A 24,130-nucleotide genomic window follows, 5' to 3' on the forward strand; every position below is an offset into this window, starting at 1 on the left:
CGACAGTGGAAATCTCCCTGAGATGGTATTAGGAAGAAAGATTGAGAGAAACCAGACTCAGATGGGATCCAATCTCATCTGGGTGACACTGAATGTCCATTTATTATAGTTCCATCATTGTTGAGGTTATTAACTGTTCAGTGGAAGACACTTGAATTCAATAAACTGTTGCAACTGCAGTCCTAAGCCATTGCAGCAGACTGTTTAGTCCAAATCCATCTTCATGGTTCTTTGGTTTACCCCTTCCACAGTAACTTAATGGATCTTTAAAATGTGTTTATAAAACTGCACCTCACTTTATATAGATATTATCTATATAACAAGAGCTATTAAGCTAACAAATGGTAAAATTACTTTTTACTCGGAGTGTAATGACAGGAATAAACACTGCTTCTTTTATTACTTGTCATTTTTTTGACTCATAAATACAATCTCAAATTGAGTCAAAATATATATTTTTTAACAAAATAAGTAAAGATTGGCACTCCAAAATGTCACTACACTCAAAATACAGATATAAAACTCCAGCTCAGTGTTGAGCACCTACACTGACTCACTGGCACATTAACCATTTATTTTTATTTTATGAGTCATCTGTTCGTAAATCGTCATTAGTCATACAATCCGGGCCGTTCTGTGCCGTTTCACTAGATGTTCTGGTATCTTTTGTAATGAAATATGGCCAAGCCCTGACTTCTTTTTTACATAGAAAAGGTACAAAGACTGATGTCTAGCCACAGATCTATCTGTCAAAATCATTCTGCAAACATCTCATTAAAACATTACAAGCAACACAGGAGGGTGTGAACCTTATTTTTGAGTATATCATGCTCGAAAATCACATCACATACAACGACAGTCAATCAGATTACAGCTTTATGACTCACCTTCCATTACTGTGGCATTTGGACATAAGCCTTTGCAACAGTGGATAATATCATTTGCATGCTGTAGATCTGTATTCAGGAGCTGCTGCTGTAATCAGAACCACTGTCTTGTGCTCATTCCAGTATAAAGGACTACAGTAGAAAATGCTACAATCATATTAAAGCCTGGTTCCTCTCACTGTCTCATGTTTTCTGTCTCATGTTGCCTAAGGACGTTTTCCTTGTTCCTGTTGGACATAGGTACCCTAAATCTACATCCTGATTCCTGTACAGCTGTCAAGTGACAATGATTTTTAAAATGCTATACAAATAAACTGGAATCTGCTTCAGCTTAAGATGCAGAGACACAAACGAAATTAAATAGGTGTTTATGCAATGAGCAGCCCAGCTACAGCTCAGTTTCACACACACACACACTCACACACACACACACCCACACACACACACACCCACACACACACAATAATCGATTTTACTCTGTGACTTCAAGGTGTGGAACAAGTATCACACTTACAGACTACAAGCCATGTCTGTATTGAACTGACATAAGACAACAAAAGTTCAATAGCAGAGAATGTATACATATATAAAAGTTTTATTAAAGATATTCCTTTGTGTGTATTTAATTTTAACAACACAATACAGAGACTTCATCCCCTCTTCATTACCTGGCATCATGAACCTATTACAATTCGCAGACCGCCACAACGATTTACTGGTGATGCCATCACACACCTCCTACACACAGCCCTGGGCCATCTGGTCACCAGGAAGAGAAATTACAGCTCAGCATTTTTACACTATAATGTACTTCAAATTGACCACTGAGATGAAGAACCTAGCCTGTCCCTGTGTCAAAGGGTTGCATACTTTCTGACTGGCAGACCACCAGCAGTATGGGCAGACAGGCATGTCTCACCCCTTGCTTTCTCGCAGTAGAGACCCCCGGCATGGTCTCTTAAGTTGCCTGCTGTACTCGTTCTACACCTACACTTATTCTAGACTCTACCACCACTGTCATGTTACACAGTGAGCATGCTGATGACACACTTATGCTAGCGCTAATCTCTGATAATATAAAAATAATAGCCTTTATTTGTCACATATACATTATAACAGCGGTCCCCAAACTTTTTTGCGCCACAGACAGGATTAATGACAGACAATATTATCACGGACCGGCCTTTAAGGTGTGGCGGATAAATACAACACAATAAAATAATACGAGCATAAAAACTGGTATTTTCTAAATATAATAAACGTGAATCCACTGTGTTGTTTTTTGTTCATTTTGCCAGCTTGAGGGTTTGAATTTAGCGGTAATGTATTATGTGTTCTAATATAATACATTAATGTCAGGCAGTATTTTCACGGACCGGCCTTTAAGGCTGACGAATAAATACAACAATATAAAATGATACAAGCGGCATAAAAACTGGTATTTTCTAAATATAATAATAAACGTTTTTAGCTAAGTATTAGCATTTTGCTCGCTTGGGGGTTTGAATTTAGCGGTAATGTATTATGTAGCGGTCGGAGCCCCTTTAAGAAGGTAGCGGATGGAGGTAAGACATGTGACCGAGGCATCATGACATGCATCAAGAGTGAGTCATAGACAGATGTGGTGGCGAGAATTCGGTCATTTTCCAAAATAAATCCGTTCAGAATCATATAATAAATAAAACGGAAATAATGTAAGTATTGTATTCTTTCTGTGCGGACTGGTGCCGGTCTACGGCCCGGGCGTTGGGGACCACTGTATTACAGCACATTAAAATTCTTTCTTCGCATATACCAGATTTCTCAGAAGCTGGGGTCATAGCGCAGGGTCAGCCATGGTATGGGTCCCCTGAAGCACAGAGAGTTGAGGGCCTTGCTCAAGGGCCCAAGAGTGGTAGCTCGGCAATACCGTAGCTTCCGATCAGTAACATAACACCTTAACCATTGAGCTACCACCTCCCCAAATAATGTGAAGGCCTACCTAAAGTAGATGAAGGAAAACCTGAGGATATGTTTCCAAAAGAACAACCTCTCTATTGCTATCACAAGATAAAGAAAAAGTTTATAATAGACTTTTACACAAAACAAGAGAGATCAATGGTGCACCAGTTTAGAAAGCGAACAGTTCCGGGTACCTTGGTGTTACATCCTTTTTCTTATTTTTTATTTGTCAAACATCGTTATATACAGAATACAACTTGCAGTAAAATGTAAACCTGTTCAAAAAATTAGATGAAAGTAACTATAAATATAAAATTATTGAAAATATGAGAAAATAATGGACCAGAATGAAGGACCTAAAACGCCTGTCATATTAATATGCTAATGAAAAAGACCTGTCAGCATCTTTACTACCTTAGATACTTCAGGGACTTTATCCTGCCCCCTTAAGTGCTAAGCAATTTTGTCACTTGCATCATCAAGAGATGGAAAGCATCACAGCCTGGTTTGGGAACAGCTGAGTGCACCATCTGCACTGAGCTCCCTGACCTGCAGTCTAAATACAGCAAGCAGTGCAGAACCAAAGCCAGGAAAATAATGACGGACCTCAGCTATAAAAACAATGGACTCTTCTCTCTCAGCTTTCACTCCCTAAAAGCCAGCAAAATGAGAATAAAGAATTTAATTCCTTAACCAGAAAAACAGACACTGGAATTTTTTGCACAGCACTCACAACTCCGAGGTTCCTGTTAACATACCTGTGTTTTGTAAAATTGCTCCACTTCCTGTTATCACCCGTAAGTTTTTACTAGAGTCCAACGATATGGATTATTTAGCGCTTAATGTACAGCATCAAGAATTTCTTTTACAATGTCTAAAAAATGTAAACTATTTAATTACATTTTTTCATTTATTACATTTTCTTTACTCAATATAATTTGTGCCAATTTAATCGATGACTTAATTTAATCAATATAATAAAAAAGGGTATTACATTAATTAGATTTTCTTTTCTTTTTTTTCTTTTTTTCCCTATTTGATTAAATTTGATTTATTATTGATTAAGCAGACATTTCATTTAACATTGTTTTATAAATGTAAACTGTTGATAAAAAATTACAAGCAAATTTATGTTTTGCATTTCTTCCCCCCTAACCATAGCGAAATTCATCCAAACCGTGACTTAAAACCGGAGGTATGTACAGAAACATGAATTGTGTGTACCGAAACACCCCGAATATAAACGGTATGTACAGTATATATATTATTATTAATTTATTTTGCTTTCATTTTTCTTTCTGTATGCAAGTGAATTCTGAATAATATAAATTCTCATTTTTTAAATTAATAAAATAAACAAATGCATTTTCAAAGTGTATGGTTGTGTATATGTGTGTGTGTGTGTGTGTAGGGGGTCAATTATAATAAAATTAGAATTAGAATTTATGAAATCTATCACTTTATACCACATCATTGTTGAATTCTCCATTCTGATTGGTCAGATGTTGTTGATTAGTTTTCAACAAGAGCATGTAGGACAGTAGTTCCAACTGCAAGGTTTATATGATTTTGTTTGTTCTAATATGTATAACATGAAAATGTGTAGAAGACTGTTCACACGATCATCACAGATGACTTTTTTTTTTTTTTTTTTGGCTAGAAACTGATATTTGTTGTCTTATTAACTTCAATAGGAAGTGAGAAGACGACTGTGTAAACATTACAATTATTTCAAGGACGTTCCACAACATAAAGGTAACTACAAAGGAATAAATTGTAACACCATTTCTTTGTTCTTTTATAGGACGAATAAATCACTTCTAGACATAGTGTGATAAGTAAATAATGATCTCAGTTGAGTTGTAACTCAACTTTATGTTGGGCAAGATCACACGATTGAATATTTTCCTATAACAGCACATATTCAAACTTTGATGACTTTTATCACAATATACATGCTTCCGTTAGGAAATATTATTAGAAGGCATGGAATTAGCTTCCATTGTTATGCTGATGATACCCAGCTATATATCTCATCTAAACCAGGCGATACAGCTCAATTAGCTCGGATAACTGAGTGTGTTAAGGAAATAAGAGATTGGATGACCCATAACTTTCTACTTTTAAATTCTGATAAGACGGAGATTTTGCTCATCAGCCCAAAAACTAGTATACAGAAGCACCAGCATCTCAACCTGCATTTAGACGGATGTTCTGTAACCACTAGTTCAACGGTAAAAGACCTGGGTGTTATTTTAGACAGCGACTTAAAAATCATATCAACCAAGTTCCAAAAACAGCCTTCTTTCACCTTAGAAATATTTCTAAGCTAAGAAAAATGTTATCTATATCCGATGCAGAGAAGCTCGTCCATGCGTTCATGACCTCCAGAATAGACTATTGTAATGCATTACTAGGTGGATGTCCTGCGTCATTAATAAACAAGCTTCAGTTAGTCCAGAATGCAGCAGCCAGAATTCTTACAAGGTCAAGAAAATATGATCACATAACCCCAATCTTATCGTCCCTACATTGGCTTCCTGTTAAGTTTCGAATAGACTACAAACTATTACTTCTTACTTATAAAGCACTAAATGGTTTGGCTCCCATGTATCTCTCCAGTCTTTTAACATGCTACAATCCATCACGCTCCCTGAGATCTCAAAACTCTGGGCTTCTAGTAGTTCCTAGAATAGCAAAGTCCACTAAAGGTGGTAGAGCGTTTTCACATTTAGTTTCTAAACTCTGGAATAGTCTTCCTGACAGTGTTCGGGGCTCAGACACACTCTCCCAGTTTAAGTGTAGATTAAAAATCTTTTTAGCAAAGCCTACACATAACATACGTCTCACATCATAACCTTGTGCTCCAGAACATCTGATCACATGCACATTATCAACTTGTGCTGTTAATATCATAAACAGCAGCTACGCTAATTTCTCTCCACTGCTTCTCTTTCTCTCCCCATCCCGAGACACCCTGAGGTTTGGCCAGCTCCAGTCACGTCCCACCTCATGTCCCACCTCATTATGGACTTTAATGAAGTAGATGCCAAACTCGCAAACATCCCGAACCATCTAGACGAACCAGTGGCATTTGGTATAAGGCTGCAGAAAGAACATCACTTATAATCTTATACTTCAGTACTCATGTTAGTTCTCTCTCTCCAGTGTTCTGTATTGTTGAAAGATTTATGATCAAACTCTTGATGTCACCCAAATGAGGATGGGTTCCCCTTTTCAGTCTGGTTCCTCTCAAGGTTTCTTCCTTATAACATCTAAGGGAGTTTTTCCTTGCCACAGTCGCCATGGCTGCTCATCAGGGATAAATACACACCGTTCACCTTAACTGTTGATTTGTGTAAATGTCTGTTGTGAAAAGCGCTATACAAATAAACTTGACTTGACTTGACTTGACTTTATTATATGTGAAGGGTGTTTTTTTTTTGCACTACAGCAATATCAGGTCTCTGGTTTACTGTTTCATGACATATCTGGTTTCATGTGATACACTGTATGGACAGAAGTTTGTGGACACCTGATAATAATCTTTGTATCCCTTTTTAAACATCCTATTGTGCATTTATTATCGATTTGATATTATAATACCCTTCACTCTTCTGGAAAGATGTTTCATTTGATTTTGGATTGTGCCTGTGGAGATGTGTGCTTTAGCTGTTCAGAGTTTAAATTTTTTCCAAAAAGTGTTTAGTAGGGTTGAGGTCAGAGGTCTATAGCAAGACACTCAAGATCTTCCACTTCAACACAGAGCTGGATTTGTGCACAGGGGCTTTGTGCCTCCAACTTGTACATTTCCTAATCATCATGCAGAACTGGTTTCATTACAGTTTTCATGCACACTTGTCATTTACTGCTCATGAACTGTGTGTGGTTGCATGTAGGTGTAAGTGTGTGTGTGTGTGTGTGTGTGTTTCTCACCATAATCAGTATTTTCTGGTTCCCAGCAGTTCGATGGCCAGAAGTAGGGGGTCTGCATAAATAAAGAAATATGTGAAAACAATATTTCTGCATTTTGTGATATCCCTCGGTGACCTGCTCGTAGATTTGAATAAAGAAAATCTCAGGGATTAGGGTCGTCAAGAACATCTGGAAGCTTCATAAAACAAAATGAAAACAATCACATTACTAAACGAGCCGCTGATCCCAGCTGTAATATCGTAACGGGTCAGGTGTGGGAAAGATGAAAACCTGATAATTAAAGCCAGCCGTCTGCTTTACACACTGAAACTGGTGTAAACACACAAGTGGAATTACTTTTAAAAGAAAAAATGATTTCTGTTGGAAAATATCCTGTTGGGCACATTCAGATATTCAACCTGCTCTGGGTTTTTATATATGAGAGGTTTTTTATTACTATAAATATAATAATAATAATAAAGTAATAATAATAATAAAGTAATAATAATAATAATAATAATAATAATAAAGTAATAATAATAAAGTAATAATAATAATAATAATAATAATAATAATAATAAAGTAATAATAATAATAATAATAATAATAATAAGTATTATAATAGAAAGCTCTCCATTACAGGAAAAGTCATCCTATAGTGCCGCTCTAATAATTTTATTTTATTAATTACAACGAATTTCAGAAATATTCATAATATCCATGTGCAGAGATCAGAGTTTTCAGGTAAAGAGCCTCAATTAAAACACACACACATGCACACAATGAGTAAATTCTTTTTTTTACTGTATATGTAACACTTTTTTATATCAAAATTGAAATTATTATTATTATAGAAAGCTCTCCATTACAGGAAAAGACATTCTATAGTGCCATTTTAATATTTTATTTATATTAATCACAATGAATTAGAGAAATATTCATAATATCAAGATATTCTTCTTGGTCAATAGTGTTTAAAATATGTTTTTTTTCTTATGAAAAAATTCTAAATCTACTGTATCTGTAGTGTATGTGTCATTCCTACAGACAGATTTTCTGATGAAAACAAAACAAAATAGAAAACCCGCTTAATGATATTCAGCTCACTTACGTCTGAGGGCCTTTTTTTTGGATTCCATCAGTAAAAGTATATGTCCGAACAAATATCTTTTAGGATATTTAATACAGTTTTTAATGCATTTCCTAATATAGCCCTAAGCTCTACTCATGATATTCATTCTTCCAGATACTAGATATTTTTGTTTTGTTTTTGTTTTATTTTTTCTATGGGACGATTTTTGTATTTATGTGTTACTGGTGTAATAATGTGAGTCTCACTCAATACTGATTTGTTGTAGTGTTCAAATGCTGCAAAGAAGTAGAAATGCTTTAAATATTGTTGCATTAGATCTACAATGACCAATAATGAGTTTACAGTAAACAGTATATACTTTACGATTATTAAACATTCTGCTTTTGAATTTCTTTCTAAAAAGAAGCAAAATAACTTAATACAATCTAAAACTTCATTAAATTATTAAACTATAAGTCAAACCAGTGACTCTTATACCTTGTTCTAGGATTCTGTGCCAATTCCTAAAAAGGGCTTTAAGAGCGGGTAAAAAAATTTTTTGGTAAATTTCAGGAATTTTATCACCAGTGTCACAAAGCCAGAAAAATGTATATAAAATAAAACTAAAAAAAAAGTAAAAAGGCTTTTAATAAGAAGTTTGTCAATGTAAAAAGGATTAGTTTATATGAAGGATTTTATAATATTAAGTAAGGTTCTTAGCAGAGTAAATGTGCAGAAATGTAAGATATTCAGTAACTCTGAACATGAGACAAAGGTGACAGGGGTTTTCAGTATTTAAACAAACAAAACAAAAGAGATAGATTGGTCTAATTAAATTCAAATACAAAATTAAATCAATTCAATATTAACTAATATTATCACCTGAAATCTATAAAACGTCCCATCATCCTTCAATGTTAGGACATGATCAGAGATAGGAAAGAAATATCCATGTGCAGACATCAGAGTTCCCAGGTGAAGAGCCTCAACTGAAACACACACATGCACACAACGTGTAAATAACGTTTTTATTGTATATGTAACACTTTTCTAGATCAAAATGCTTGAATTTTTTTCATTATAATATATTGTACATATTCACACAAACAAATTTATGCATGCAACATACAGCCATTCCCAAAAGCTCAAATATAAAAAATATATACTTGAACTTCTATTTTAAAGCAACACACAGTCACAGAAAAGTTTTATATATATAAAAAACAAACAAACTAACAAAAAAACCCCAGCAATCAACAGTACCGCTGAAAACGATATTAAAGTATCAGTGGTGTATATACACTGAATGAACAAAAGTCAAGTTAAGTCAAGACAATGATTATACGTGCACCTTAAAACAGACCACATTGGGAAATTAGAACGTAAATGGCGTCAAACCAAATTGACAATATTTTCAATAGCATGGAAGGAGAGCCTCCTGAGTTATAGAAAAGCTATCAGTGCTGCAAGGTCAGCATATTTCTCCATCCTCATAAAAAATAACAAGCAGACTTCTAGATTTTTATTCAGCACAAAATTAACAGGAAATAAAAGCACTGCATTAACATCCACACCATCAATAGGTAGTAATGATTTTATGAACTTTTTCAATAATAAAGTTGAAAACATCAGGAAAAAATTCAGACGATTAATATAAATCCACACTATTTTATAAATAACCCTGTAAACAGCATTGTAAATATAACAGACAAGCAATTACAAAGCTTTACTCCTATTTAAGAGAATAACTTTATTTTATTTATTTCCTCATCAAAATCAACTTGTATTCTCGATCCCTTGACTACAAGTTTCTTTCAAAAGATAATTCCAGAAGTAGTTGAATTTGTTCTAAGAATTAAAAAACTCCATAATGCAGAGTTATCTACCTAAATCCTTCAAACTGGCAGTTATCATCCCCCTAATTAAGAAACCTGACCTTGACCCATGTCAGCTGTCCAACTACAAGCCAATATCAAACCTCCCCTTTATCTCCAAGATTTGAAGCTTGTAGCACAGCAGTTCTGCTCACATCTGCTCAACAATACCATTTATGAAATGTATCAGTCAGGAATTAGCCCTCAGAGACAGCGCTAGTTAAGGTGGTAAATGACCTGTTATTGGCCTCTGATCAGGGTTTCGTCTCTTTACTTGTTTTAGTTGACCTTAGTGCAGCTTTTGACACTATTGATCATAAAATCCTACTTGCTAGACTAGAAAATGTTGTTGGAATAAAGGGGAACAGCTCTCTGATGGGTAAATATGACCACAACACTCCTGTTTTAATCAGTTTACACTGCTCCAAATGAAATCTCGCATTGATTATAAAATACTACTACTGATGTATAAAGCACTTAATGGTCTCACGCCACATTATCTGAGTGAAGTTCTTTACTAATATGATCCTCCACGCCTACTTAGGTCAAAAGGTGCAGGCTATTTGTTGGTACCTCAAATAATGAAGACTACAGCAGGGGGCAGATGTTTCTCTTATAAAGCCCCACAGTTATGAAACAGCTTTTCAATTAGTGTTCGGTACTCAGACACAGTCTCAGTGTTCAAGTCGAGGCTGAAAACATATTTATTTAGTCAAGCTTTTTATCGGTAGATTTTTCTTTAGGTAAAGGAGCAGATCTGGAGGGAACATGGATATAGAGTGTTTGGTGAACTGGTATATTTGTATGCTGTCGTCCCCTCACTCTCACACGTTCACTTAGGTTTGTTGACAGTTGTGTGGTGGGTCGTCTCTTACTCCAAAGATCCCTCATCTCTGTGTTACCTTCTGGTTCTTCCTTTTAGTTATGCTGCCATAGCATGTTTTGAGACAATGTTTATTGTTAAATGCGCTATACAAATAAAATAAAACTGAATCGAATTTAATTGTAACACCTGACTTTCCCAGCCATATGTGGTTTTTCACAAAACCTTTACCACAAAATTGGAGGTACACTATCGTCTAGGATGTCTTCATTAGCACTTAATTTTCCTTTCACGTGAACTAGGAGACCCATACCTGTAACAGCATGACAACGCCCCTGTGCACAAAACCAGCTCCATACACAATGCTTTACAATGCTTGGAGTGGAAGATCTTTACCAACCTTAACCCTATTGAACACCTTTGGGATGTGACTGCACCCCAGGCCTCCTCACCTCACCTACATCAGTACTTGATTTTACAAACATCCCTGTTGCTAAATGAGCACAAATCTCTACAATCACACTCCAAAAGAACATCTTTCCAGAAGAATGAAGTTTATTATACCGGCAAATGGAGACAAAATGTGGAAAGGGATGTTTAATAAGCAAATATGAGTCATATGGTTAGGTGTCTATAAACCTTTGTCCATATAGTGTGGATCATTTAGAGTAAAAAAATAAATAAATAAAGCTAAAATTAGAGTAACCTTTATTTTCTTTTCCCTAAAAACTCCCAGATGAAATTAAGTGAACATGAAGGTTTGGATTTGCGTTTCAAGGTTTACCTCTAGCCCAAGTTTTTCATGTGACAAAAATAGACATAATACATAATGAGCCTCGATATAATATTTAACACGAGCCAGAATTCCTGACAAAGCGCATAGCGATGACTCTGACAGTGCTGTCCCTCTTCAGAAGATTGCCGCGAAAGTTCTCAGTCTCATCGTAACCACGGAAACTGGCTGCTCATGACACATATTATATCACACCTCTCACCCTGAGACAGCACTATAAACAAACAGAAAAAAAACCACACACACAGCAGTGATTTTCCCTGTGAGCAATTCAAGCATCTCTTGTAGCTCCTAAAGCCGAGTAAATTTAGCACATCTGAATAATACTCGTCACACACTCATCATTTTGCAGACCTGATGCAAGCCATCAGATAAGCATTAACATCTGGAGAGCTGGGATCTTGAACAACACTTTAGATATGATCATTCACTGACTTTCCTCTCGGCTCAAGTAGGACAAACATGTTTCATTTCAAACATGTTATTTATAGATAGGCTGGGAGGGAAAAGCTCAGTGGTTAAGGCATCAGCCTCAAGATCAGAAGGTCATGGGTTTAAATCTAAACACAATCAAGCCAGCACTGCTGGGCCACTGAGCAAGCCCCCTTAGCTGTCACTCTGAATAAGGGCATTAATGTAAATATGCTGACGTGTTGGGGTCAAAATATTTGCATAATCAATTCGATATCTGTAGTGGTGAAACTCCTATAATATTTCCTGTACTTCACTACACTACTGAGAATACTGGTGGTGTAGCCTTGTTGACGCATAAAAGAAACATGAGAATAGATGAAGGCATAGTACGAGATGGTATCAAAAAGTTTCGAGAGTAGTTTTGTAACATGCCAACAGATGGCAGCACAAGGATGCACACAGAGTCACATGGAGCACCAACTTTCATAAGGTATTGTGCCAAAAGACATAATCCTGAGTACATCGTGAGCGGTGCGATTTTCACACGTCGCTACCACGTCTGCGATTTTATCTTGGACAGCAATTTAGAACACACCTTCACTGAGTTCTTCTCACACGTAAGTTTCTCGCCAGAAGCAGCAGGATCTCACTTTTGCACTCACCCTAATTGCTAGATTTGGCTTGTACGGACTTTGCCCTCTTCCCAAAGATAAAGATATAAACCAAAGGTTGCTGTTTTGCACCATTGCCCAGATCGCAGGTGCTTGGCTCGCTTCGAAAAGAAGACTTCCAGGACATATTCCATAAATAGTAGGAAAGTTGGGAGTGCTGTATTGCTGTGCAAGGGGACTATTTTGAAGATGATAGTGTGTAAAAGTAGATAAATAAACTACTTTCTTATAAACAGAGCTAGTCTAAAAACTTTAATACCACAGCATATACTAGTGATATCTATTTTGGATAAAATAAAAAAAATGGTTTAACAAATAAACTTGGCTTGGCTGTGTTGTGGTCAACGATTTTTTAAAGTAATTAATTCATTATTTGTTCTCCTTTTTTTTCCGGCTGCTCCCATTAGGGGTCGCCACAGCGGCTCATCCATTTCCATAATTAATTATTTGTTAATTTGTTATAAAAATAATTAAATAATTACATAATTGTTATTAAAATAATTTGGGTAGGTGGTAGCTTGGACTTTGGTTCGACATCCCCGTGGCCCCTGAGCAAGGCCCTTAACCTCAACCACATAGCTGCTTGGTTGTATGATTGAAATAAATGTACATCGCTCTGAATAAGGGCATCTGCCATAAATATAAATGTAAAAGGTACGCGCAAGCACCGGCCTTGCCTCTGCCTCCAGAAAGCCCCTAAAAAACATTCCAAACCAAGAATGAACTTAAATAATAAAGAATTATGAATCACAATGTTCAAATATGAGCAGAAATCGATCTATGGCTCCTATAAATACCATTTCAATGAATTCAGTTTTATAAAAACTAGTTGCTATGGATTATATCTGCACTGTGTCTTTACTAAAAGACTGTTGATCTCTGAGTGAAGCATCAGTAACACCCCCACCACATTTTCCCACCATATTTACCACATTGTAAGGGTTGGACATCAGGATATGAAAAATGTTCATTATAGCAAACCAGACATCTTTCCAGGCCAACAGAAAATAGGAGGTGGTAGCTCAGTGTTTAAGACATCAGACTTTAGGTAGCACAGAATTTAAGACATTGGACTTTGGTTCAGAAGGTCATGAGATCAAATCCAGCCACACCAAGCTGCCACTCCTCAGCCCCTACTCAGCTGTTATTGAAAGAGATAATTGTAAGTCACCTGAGGGAGTCTGCTGAATGCCATAAATGGTTACAAACAATTGAAAGGGATGATTTGTCTTTTCAGTGGGTTTTTCCTCACAGCAAAGAAGCTAATCATATAAGATCAGTGAATTTGGCTTAGCTTGCTAATTAGCCATCATGCCTTATCAATTATCCACTGTTTAACAAACCTCACACACATTCTACATCAAGAAACTTGCTAACTAGATACTGTAGCCTGCCCACATTTCTACTGTTAACTATAATATAATAATATATACAGTAGACATGTCTACTGTATATAGCTGAATTTTGCTAAGCTAACAAACAAAACTGGTTGGGCAGCAGCTCATCTTTAAGTGAAGGAAGAAATAGAAATAGAGAGAAATATGTGTGGTTTGTGGTAGAGACAGAGATTATTGTCAGGCAATTACACTGATTATTTGAAACGGACAGATTGCTGCATATTTGAGTGGGACACAATAGTATGTCTATGATTAGGACAGATAGGGGTATCCTTAAATGCAATAGAGGGACAGATTGAGGCATCTAAATGGAACAGGTGGACTTGTCTATGTAAAAAAGATTGGCTTATTTTAAGTGGATGCATTGACTTGTGTGTCTAAGAGAACTAGATTTGCATGTCTTTAAGTATGATGTACTGATGTACCAAGTCTCAAATCAAGCACCAAAATTCACCATTATTTTTCTTCTTCTCCTTCTTCCTCTTGATCTTTATTTGCATTCTTAACTAGAGCATTACATTTTGGTAATAGATCAGAGACTTATATTCCTATTCCACAGACTAAAAAATCTGCAAGATGAACACATCAGCAAATAAAACCATCCGTGTAGAAACATAACAAAAGTCCTGTTTGGTGACCTGATGATTTACGTAATTTAAGTAATAATTACTTTTACGTTTACAAGAGTATTTGGTCTGCATACTCTATGTTGAGTTTGGTTTCACTTATAATAAACATACACTTGCATGAAAAATCAATATTTGTACATACCCATGTTGATTAGAGTATTAAAAACTTCTACTAAACTACTAAAAAAGGTGTGATTGAGTTGCTATTAAATATTATATATATATATATATATATATATATATATATATATATATATATATATATATATATATATATATTATATACAATGGCCAACTGTTGCTGGCTAGACCATGGCTTAGCCTCATTAAACCCCTGACAGTACACCAAGCCATAAGAAGAGTCCTTGTTAAATATCACTTCCTGTTTTTTTATCAGAGCTTATCACACTGTTACTGTTTACATGCCGTCTTTTGCACCTTCGACTATTATATTGTTTACATGCTTTATTGCACCTTCGACTTTGTTATATTATACTACACTGTTTACATGCTGTCTTCTGCACATCTTGACTGCTGCTGTATTTTTGCACTACATTGTGTTCCATTATTCACTCCCGGGTATAGTTTTTATAGTTTTTACAGTTCACAGTACTGTATAATCAAGTATACAGTAGGTTTACTGGTCGGTGCTATCTTAGTTTTGTGTCTTGTCTTGTGTTGTCTGTCTGTACTGTTTTTTGTCTGCACCATTTGCACCAGGTTGCACTCGATGCACTTTATGTAGCTTGTGTTGTGTTGTAGCTCTATGTTATTGTTTAGTGTAGCACCAAGGTTTCGGAGGAACGTTGTCTCGTTTTTACTGTGTACTGTGTACCACTGTGTATAGTAGAAATGACAATAAAAGCCTCTTGACTTGACTAATCTATAAAAATATTTAAATAATTGTTTCCCATAGAAAAATCCTTGATGGATGCTTCAGTCAAATCATCAACCAGTATCATCAGGTTGCTAGGCTACTTTAGTCTTTTTGCAACCAGGCATCTCTTTTTGTTCACAAACATCAAAAGGGTGTAGGAAATAAGGACGATAGAAAGTAAACCAACAGCACAGTCCTGCCCATTATAAAACTGATTGTTATAATGACAGCTGCAGTCAGTAGAAAGCCTCAGATTTTATATTCTTCTCCGACACTGGATTAGGGTTGTACTTACTGGTGAATGAATACACTATATACAGTAATACGAGCAATATACTGTAATAGAATCATACATTAGCCAAGCTAAAATGTCTTGCTATTACACCACCAAATGTTAGACTGAACTGAGGAAAGAAGAGGCCATTCTGGGAAAAATTTAAGGACATAAAAATAGATAGACAGGTGGTTAGACTGAAAGGTGTGTATTTGAGAGGGACAGATTGGTGTCTCTTGGATTAGGACAGATTTATCCCAGGTTTATTCCTGAATGCAACAGATTGGCGTAACTTTAGGTGAAGTTAAGTTTAAGATGGTGTGTCGTTTCATGGGATGGATGGGTGTGATTTTGTCACAAAGATGACGTTACAGATAGCTGCCTCTGTGTTTTGGTGCACTTTGTATTTGTTTTGTTTTTTGCTGCTTTATTATTTAATTTCCCTCGTATTTAACATTTTTTATATTATTATAGCGCCAGCACATTATAACAAATTCCATGTACATGCAACCCATTATACTTGGCAATAAAGATGATTCTGAGAGGGACAGATTAGTGCATCTGGATTGCACAGGTGTACATCTCTTTGAGTTGGAAAGATTAGCATATCTTTCAGTGGACCACATTGACATGTGTCTGAAAGAGACACCTTAGCATGCAAGGTGTGACTGAGTAGGACAGATTAGAATGTCTTTGGGTGAGTCAAATTATTGTGTATTTGAGTGAGACACACTAAATACACAATTATTGTGTATTTGTCTTTGAATGGGACAGATAAGTGTGTATTTGAGTAGGGCAGATTAGCATGTGTTTGAGCGGGCTAAATTGACTAAATTGTTTTTTCAGTTACAAATCTGTATGGCTTTCTAATAGGACAAATTGGCATATGTTTTAGTGGGACAGATTGGCCTGTCTTTAAATGAGACATTGGCATCTTTGTAAATAGGACAGATTGGTGGGACAAACAGTATGAGTGTCTGACTCATTTGAGAGGGACAGATTGATGTCTCTTTAAGTAGGACAGACTAGCATGTCTTTGAGTGGGAAAGCTTAGTGTCTTATTGAACACAGTGGGATAAATTGGCATGTCTTTAAAAGAGACATATTGGTATGTCTGAGTGGGACAGATGAGTGTCTCTTTGAATCATTTGAGTGGGACACAGTCTGAGTAGGACAGATTAGCATGCCTTTGAGTGGAAAAGCTTAGTGTCTTATTGAACACAGTGGGGCAAATTGGTATGTCAGAAAATCAAACTGGCAGGTCTTTAAAAGAGATGTTTTGGTAAATCTGAGTGGGACAGATGAGTCTCTCTTTGACTCATTTGAGTGGGACAGATGGATGTGTCTGGGTAGGACAGACTGGCATGTCTTTGAGTGGAAAAGCTTTCTTTCTAATTGAACGGAGTGGGACAGATGTGTCTCTTTGACTCATTTGAGTGGGACAGATGGACATGTAATGTGTGAAAGCTTAGCATCTGAGTGAGAGATGGATACCTCTTCAGATGAGACAGATTGGCATTTTAAGGGGATTTAACCTTTGAATATCTGGTGTTAATATGTATTAAATATTCTCAGGTAAAAATGTTGCTTCGTTTGTAAAAAAAAAAATATGATGTCAGTTCCTGTTTGGTCACTTAATGGTAGCTTTTCCCGGTTATGCATAAAAACAAGGAGACAGCTTGTTCTCGCCATTTTTATTTTGCTTCCACTATAATGCCTTAAGTTCATTTCTATCTCTAGGAGTGAAAATCTGTTGAAAATACGATGTTAGATAAGCTTCTGTTTGCTATTGTATACAAGCTTTCAGCAATGTTAATAGCTACTGAAACTGCCACTACAGAGAGAACAGCAGTGTATATTTATGATAGTCATGTTTATCAAAACATAAACTCTGAATATTTTCATATCTTCACAGTTTTCACCGCAACATGTTAATGAGGTAGTGTTACAGTAAATGATCAACCTTACTACGACTCTTCATTGGCTATGGTTTAACTTGGTATTTAGTCTAAATTCACTAAAACACTACAGGGACAGATAAGCGTGTGTTTAAGGTGGACACATAGGCATGTCATTGAGAGGGGGACAAAGGGACATGATTTTCAAGTCAAGAAGCTTTTATTGTCATTTCAACCATATATAGCTAACCCAGTACACAGTGAAATGAAACAACGTTCCCCCTGAACCCTGGTGCTACATTTAACAACAATCACAGAAAACACAGAGCTAAGGACTAGTAAGTGTCCTCACCACATAAGGTGAATCATGTTCAACCTGGTGCAAACAGTGCAACATTTTGAGCTCATAATACAAGAGTTAGATAAAATGTACGGTATTTGGCAGACACCCTTATCCAAAGCAACTTTCTTGCCTTGCTCAAGGGCCCAGTGGTGGCGGTGGTGGGATTTGAACTTGTAACCTTCCAATCCAAAGTCCAATCCCTTAACCACTGAGCCTCCACCTCCCTATGAAATGCCCTTTGGATGAAAGTGAGTTGGCCCAAAGTAAGTGTAAGTGTTTAGCTGGCTAGAGTTAGCACTGAGCATTCGTGAAAATGACCTGGCAATTCAACACCCAGACTAACACATACTGATTCTGATTGAATAAAGAGGACCATTTTGGAATGCAATCAGATAAATGATGTGCAGTTAGTGGGTGTGTTGTGGCTGATTTACAGAGAATAATTGTGTGAATTACAAGCTGCAGTAAATCACACAGCGGGCGGCATCTTAATCAATTTCCATTTACTCCGTCCTCTGTTTGCAGGTTTTGGGCAGAAACACTCCACAGTGCATATTCATTAAGGCAAACATTCCATAATTGAGCAGATTTTTTCCCCTCATTTCAGAGACGTGATTCTCTCTGTACACCTTGTTATTACATTTGAATATGTACAAGTTTTTACCCATAGGAAGTTCAAACCCTCTCTCTTTACTCTACCCAGGATTATCAACGTGATTTATTTTAAAGCCCAATTCCGAAAAAAAGTTAATTGAATCTAAAATATGGGATATAATAAAGATATATAGACATAATAAAATACAATACAAACTTTTGCAGCTTCTCAGATATTAAGCAAGCATAAAGTGTGTAGAGAAAATATAAAGAATACTGCACTGTGGATTGCACATTACAGCCTGCCACCATCCATCATAGATATGGGTATACACACACACACACACACACACACTCACACACACACACACACACACACACACACACACACACACACACACACACACACACACAAAAAAAACGTATTAGTCTTAGTTTATTAGTTTGGATGAAGTTGTGAAGGCAAAGGTCTTAAAAGTCATAAGAGATTATACTATAGTGCTATTAAATGCACCATTCTGATTGGTCAGAAGGTTTTGATTGACATGATGATGATGATGATAATGATGATGATGTTGATGATGATTCTGATGATAATGTAGTTTGGATGAAGGTGTAAAGGCACAAGGATTAAAAATCATTAGAGATTATACTATAGTGCTGTTAAACTTACCATTCTGATTGGTCAGAAGGTTTTGATTGACATGATGATGATGATGTAGTTTAAATGAAGGTTTAAAGGCAAAGGGTTTAAAAGTCATCAGAGATTATACTATAGTGCTGTTGAACTTACCATTCTGATTGGTCAGAAGGTTTTGACTGACAAGTTTTATATTGAGCACTCATTCAAATATGTTGTTTTGACAGTAAAACCTTGCACAGGTACATGTATGTAGGATGCTATTTTTGGAGGAAGTCTCCAATTCGAGTGCTTTGTAACAGTCAGAAGTAAGATAAGATAAAGTCTTAAGAGCAGAGAGCCTGTGGTGAAGTTGCAGAATTGCAATTTTTGCCTCATTAACTTGGAAAAAAGAAGCTTGTGCAGAACTTTTATAGCTATTAAAACTAGATAATGTTTTCTTTAGCAGCTCAAACCCAAGTGTTATGTTCCATGCATATTTATAGCACATTTGGTTTAAATGAGACAAGCAAACTAGCTACATAAAATGGTTTTATCACAAGCCTTAAAGAAACACCTAGGCTGAGTGCAACATACCTGGCTTAACAATAAACTGAACTAACACCTTTACATTAATGCTAAGAAAGCATGAGCATGTGAGGTGTGTGTCATGAGTATGAGGTGAGGGTAACACACTTAGCCTTTCTTACGACATCATTCATGAGATGGAATCAAATTGTGCTTGCATCATCTCTTATCTCTTTAATCATTCGCCTGCTGATTTTAGTACAAACAGTAGGTTCTTTTTCTCACTCATATATATATATATATATATACACACACACACACACACACACACACACACACACACACATACATATATACACACACACACACACACACACACACACACACACACACACAGGGGCCATTTCATTTCCAGCTGTTTTCTTGTGAGACTGCTAGAGGAAAAACAGACAGACAGATGGAGACTGACAGAAGACGGAATGTCACAGAAAGAAAAGAAAGCAAATGGGAAAGAAAGAGAAAGGGGGGAATTACAGCTATTATAACTGCTACTATCTAACAATCTCTCTTTATTACATAATTATAGGATGTTGGATAGTTGGATTTCATCTGAAAGCAGCAATAGAGTTACAATATTTACACTATAGGGACACAGTTAAATAGTTGAATTGGGTAGCATTACATTTTCCCTTCACCTAAACTAGGAGATCCAAACCTGTTCCAGCATGACAATGCCTCTGTGCACAAAGCCAGCTCAATAAAGATATGCTTTACATGGGTTAGAGATGAAGATCTGGTGCTATAGAGCTCTGACCCTTAACCCTATTGAACACCTTTGAACACCATCAAATCTCAGGCCTCCCCAGTCCTCCTTGACTTACCTACATCACTACCTGACTTTACTAACACCCTTGTGGCTGAATGAGCACAAATCTCCACTAGCACACTCCAAAATCTAGTGGAACATCTTTCCATGAAAGTAAATGTTGTTATAACAGCAAATAGAAGTACACTGTGAAATAGGATGTTCACACAGCACATATGACTTTAATATTACGGTGTCCACTAACTTTTGCTTATAAAGCAATACGCTCCACCTCCTGTCTTTTACTCAATGCCACTGTCTCTAAACCATACAACATCTCAGGTCTCACCACAGTCCTATAAACTTTCCCTTTCATTCTTGCAGATACTCTTCTATCACAAATCATTCCTGCTATCACTCTTCTCCACCCACTCCACCCTGCCTGCACTCTTTTCTTCACTTCTCTAATACACTCTCTATTACTTTGCACTGTTGACCCCAGGTACTTGAACTCCTCCACCTTCTCCACCTCTTCTCCCTGCAACCGCACCACTCCACTGCCCCCACTCTCATCCACACACATGTACTCTGTCTTACTCCTACTGACTTTCATTCCCCTTCTCTCCAGCACGTACCTCCAGCTCTCCAGGCTCTTCTCAACCTGCTTCCTACTCTCACCACAAATCACAATATCATCCGCAAACATCATAGTCCACGGAGATTCCTGTCTGACCTCGTCCGTCAACTTGTCAATCACCACTGCAAACAGGAAAGGGCTCAGCGACGATCCTTGATGCAGTCCAACCTCCACCTTAAACCAGTCTCTCGTTCCTACTGCACACTTCACTGCTATTTTAATCATATACATTTACTAAGTAAAAAAAACAATATGTATATATGTTTTTGTATATGTATATATGTATATATAGTACACGTGACCTTTTATGCTTCTATATATTCATGGATGTACGTGACAGGCAGATTATTACTTATATCTTCAAGAACAGAAACTTCCTTCTCTATGTGTATTTCATGAACACTCTAGACCTTGTACGGTGTTGTCTTTCAACACTGTGGGGTGTGTCGAAAATGTTACTTCCTTACTTCCTTATCTGTTACTTCCTTTTCTTTCTTATCAGTTGAAAACAGGGGCGCAAGGCCCGCTTTTGAAACTCATCTTGCAGGTATATAAGGAGGAAGGAAAAGAGGAAGGGCGTGCTTCTCTTCTGCATTCTTTGGCAAACGAGTGTCATTTCTTTTTTCTTTATTGCAATGAAGAAAACATTGACTCTTGCTGTAATCAATCTTTTTTTGCATCATATCGGATTTTTTTATGACAATTGCAAGTGGGGAAAAAAATGACGCACTGGAAACTACCGCACTGATTGATTTATGCGCAGGACAACAAACGCACCAAATTTACACGAAAGAAAGATGGAGACGGACAAGACAGACGCCAGTGATGCAGACCCAACAGAAAGCGATTAAAAAGTTGTTTAATGCGTCTGAGTTCTGAATCTGCATTTGCGATTTCTCTCATTGCTGTAAACGACATTATTACAAAAGGGTTTTTTTTTTTTTGGTGCTGCTAAAGTACAACACATTAGATTCAAGTCATGGGCTATAGTTTTTTTTTGTTTTTTTGTTATTGCACTTTAAATTGTAAAGGTGTTTCTTCAATTAAAATGAACTAGTTTGCCCCTTTTGAACTACACAAGAATGCCCCCCTGTTAAAAAAAAGAGAACATTTACTCAGAGTATTTTTACTTGAGTAGAATATTTTTTTTGTTCTTTCCACATCTGGCTTTATAACATAAGGACTTTAGTTACCCGGTTTGTGTGTTTTTTTAATTAAAGTGTTACCGTCTCACTTTGTATTGTATGTGCCATCTGCTTTACAGTGTCTGTACAGGATAATAAAAGATTAATGAAAGAAATTGCACCACAAACATTTGTAAGATTTATATAAATGGATAAAACCTCATTAATAGATCCTCTTTGTTTAAAAGCATCATTTTACTGTGCACTTAATTTCAGGTCAAATGAAAAAAGTACCAAAACTATTCAACACTTAATAAAACCTGTCAAGTTGGAACTCTGTATAAAAGAAATACAGAATTAAGCCTATTTTTTTCGACCACATAAATGCAAAAAAACAGTAAGATACTGTATATGGAATCCGAAAAAGAAAAAGAGAGAAACAGAAAATGAGCACAACAGAGGACATGCCTCAAGGTCAGAGCTGCGAGGTTCGAGTGTTTTCTCGCTGCTCGGAGCCTGTGGAGTGGAAACAGGTTCAGCACACACACACATGAAACGAGCTCGGCACAGTTCACTTTACCTTGATCTTCGATGTCTAGGTTTTTGATCATCCACTGCACAATTTCTGAACCTGAAAAAGAAACGAGGGAAAAAAATGTGAGAGAGGAATCTTCACAGCCACAATCAATATGTGCTGAAAAAAGAAGACGAGGAAAAACAGCGAAGTTTAAAAGGCAACGCCGTGGGCATCGTTGTGAGATGCTTATTTTTACATTTAGAGAAGAAATCTCAAGTATCTGGAAGACTTTCAATATCAGAAGAGTCTGTCCATGACAGTGTGTTTTGTTTTGTTTTTACTTCTAAAACAAAGAAAGCAGCTTTAAGTGCTAACAGGGATCCACTAGTTTCACATAGATTCTACAGAAAGTATGAGGCATTGTTGTTTCATTATTAAACACATGTAACTTGTTGGTATGTACCTGCAGCATAAAGGTAACCGAAATTGGGATGCAGGGTTACAGGAAAATAATCAAAGTATGAAATCCACTTTGCATTATGCCACAATCCCCAAACCCTTCACCAGGTTATTTTAGTACATCAGTACACCCTTTAAATAATGCATACCCCTGACAGTCACTTAAAGTGTATCTGAACCGTGTTTGTATTTGGTGCACTCTTTGGAAAATCGTTCTTTAAAACTTTTATTGGACAATTAGGGGACACTTAGAGAAATCTTAACCCTGTTTTGAGGTTGGACATCCAAAGCTTTTTATGGTTTCATAGCTTCTCAGTTACGCTCCCTCTAGAGGTTTGAAACTATTCTGTTGCAATCCGAATAAAATATCTAAAGGAATATGAGAGATTACTTACATTTACATTTATGGCATTTGGCAGACGCCCTTATCCAGAGCGAGCTACAAAGTGCTTTGAAATTGCCTTCAATAAATACATGTAAATGCCATGGGCCATTAGGAAACACGAATACCATTAGGACAAATCTCCTGATGGTAGAAAAAAAAGAACATAGTTAGAAAGCAAATTATTTCCCCCCCCAATAACTGCTAATTTAAGAACCTCTGGAAGAGGGGGGTCTTTAGAAGTTGTTTGATGAATGCTAGTGAGTGTTTGGACGTCAAGTAGAAGTTTGTTCCACCACCAATGTACCAGAACAGGAAAAGTCTGGAAGCATGTCTTCCTAGGGATGGGTGCAGAGACCAGGTATTTTTTGGATGGTATGTAATTGATTCAATACCAGAATCTGACCTACATTGTTTTCTACACAATTATTCCTGCTGTCTATGATTAAAATTATATAATGGTCAGTTTAATTACTCAGGTGTTGGGTGACACTATACCTTGACAAACCACATGCATTTATGAATGCTAATTGCTTGCATTACGATCATTTAAAATTCTTCAAAAAAATTTTTTCTTTTATTAATATTTTAATATTTCACACTTCTAAAAATTATTCTAACCTAAACTATCCTAGACTCTGCTACAATCCCCAAACC

General features: G+C 36.5%; 1 protein-coding gene across 7 annotated transcripts in view; it reads right to left on the bottom strand.

Annotated features, from left to right (window-relative positions):
* The window catches only part of rgs7b (regulator of G protein signaling 7b), a 151,157-nt gene that overhangs the window by 31,007 nt on the left and 96,020 nt on the right, over positions 1-24,130 (bottom strand). For all 7 annotated transcript variants that reach the window (XM_046854590.1, XM_046854584.1, XM_046854588.1 and 4 more), the window contains 3 exons: positions 22,696-22,746; positions 8,698-8,804; positions 6,765-6,816 (listed from right to left, as the gene is read on the bottom strand). In XM_046854590.1, the coding sequence (XP_046710546.1) occupies positions 6,765-6,816; positions 8,698-8,804; positions 22,696-22,746 (210 nt within the window). The remainder of the gene's footprint in view (positions 1-6,764; positions 6,817-8,697; positions 8,805-22,695; positions 22,747-24,130) is intronic.

This window comes from Silurus meridionalis, chromosome 7 (assembly GCF_014805685.1).
Source record: "Silurus meridionalis isolate SWU-2019-XX chromosome 7, ASM1480568v1, whole genome shotgun sequence".
In the NCBI taxonomy this organism is placed as follows: Eukaryota; Metazoa; Chordata; class Actinopteri; order Siluriformes; family Siluridae; genus Silurus; species Silurus meridionalis.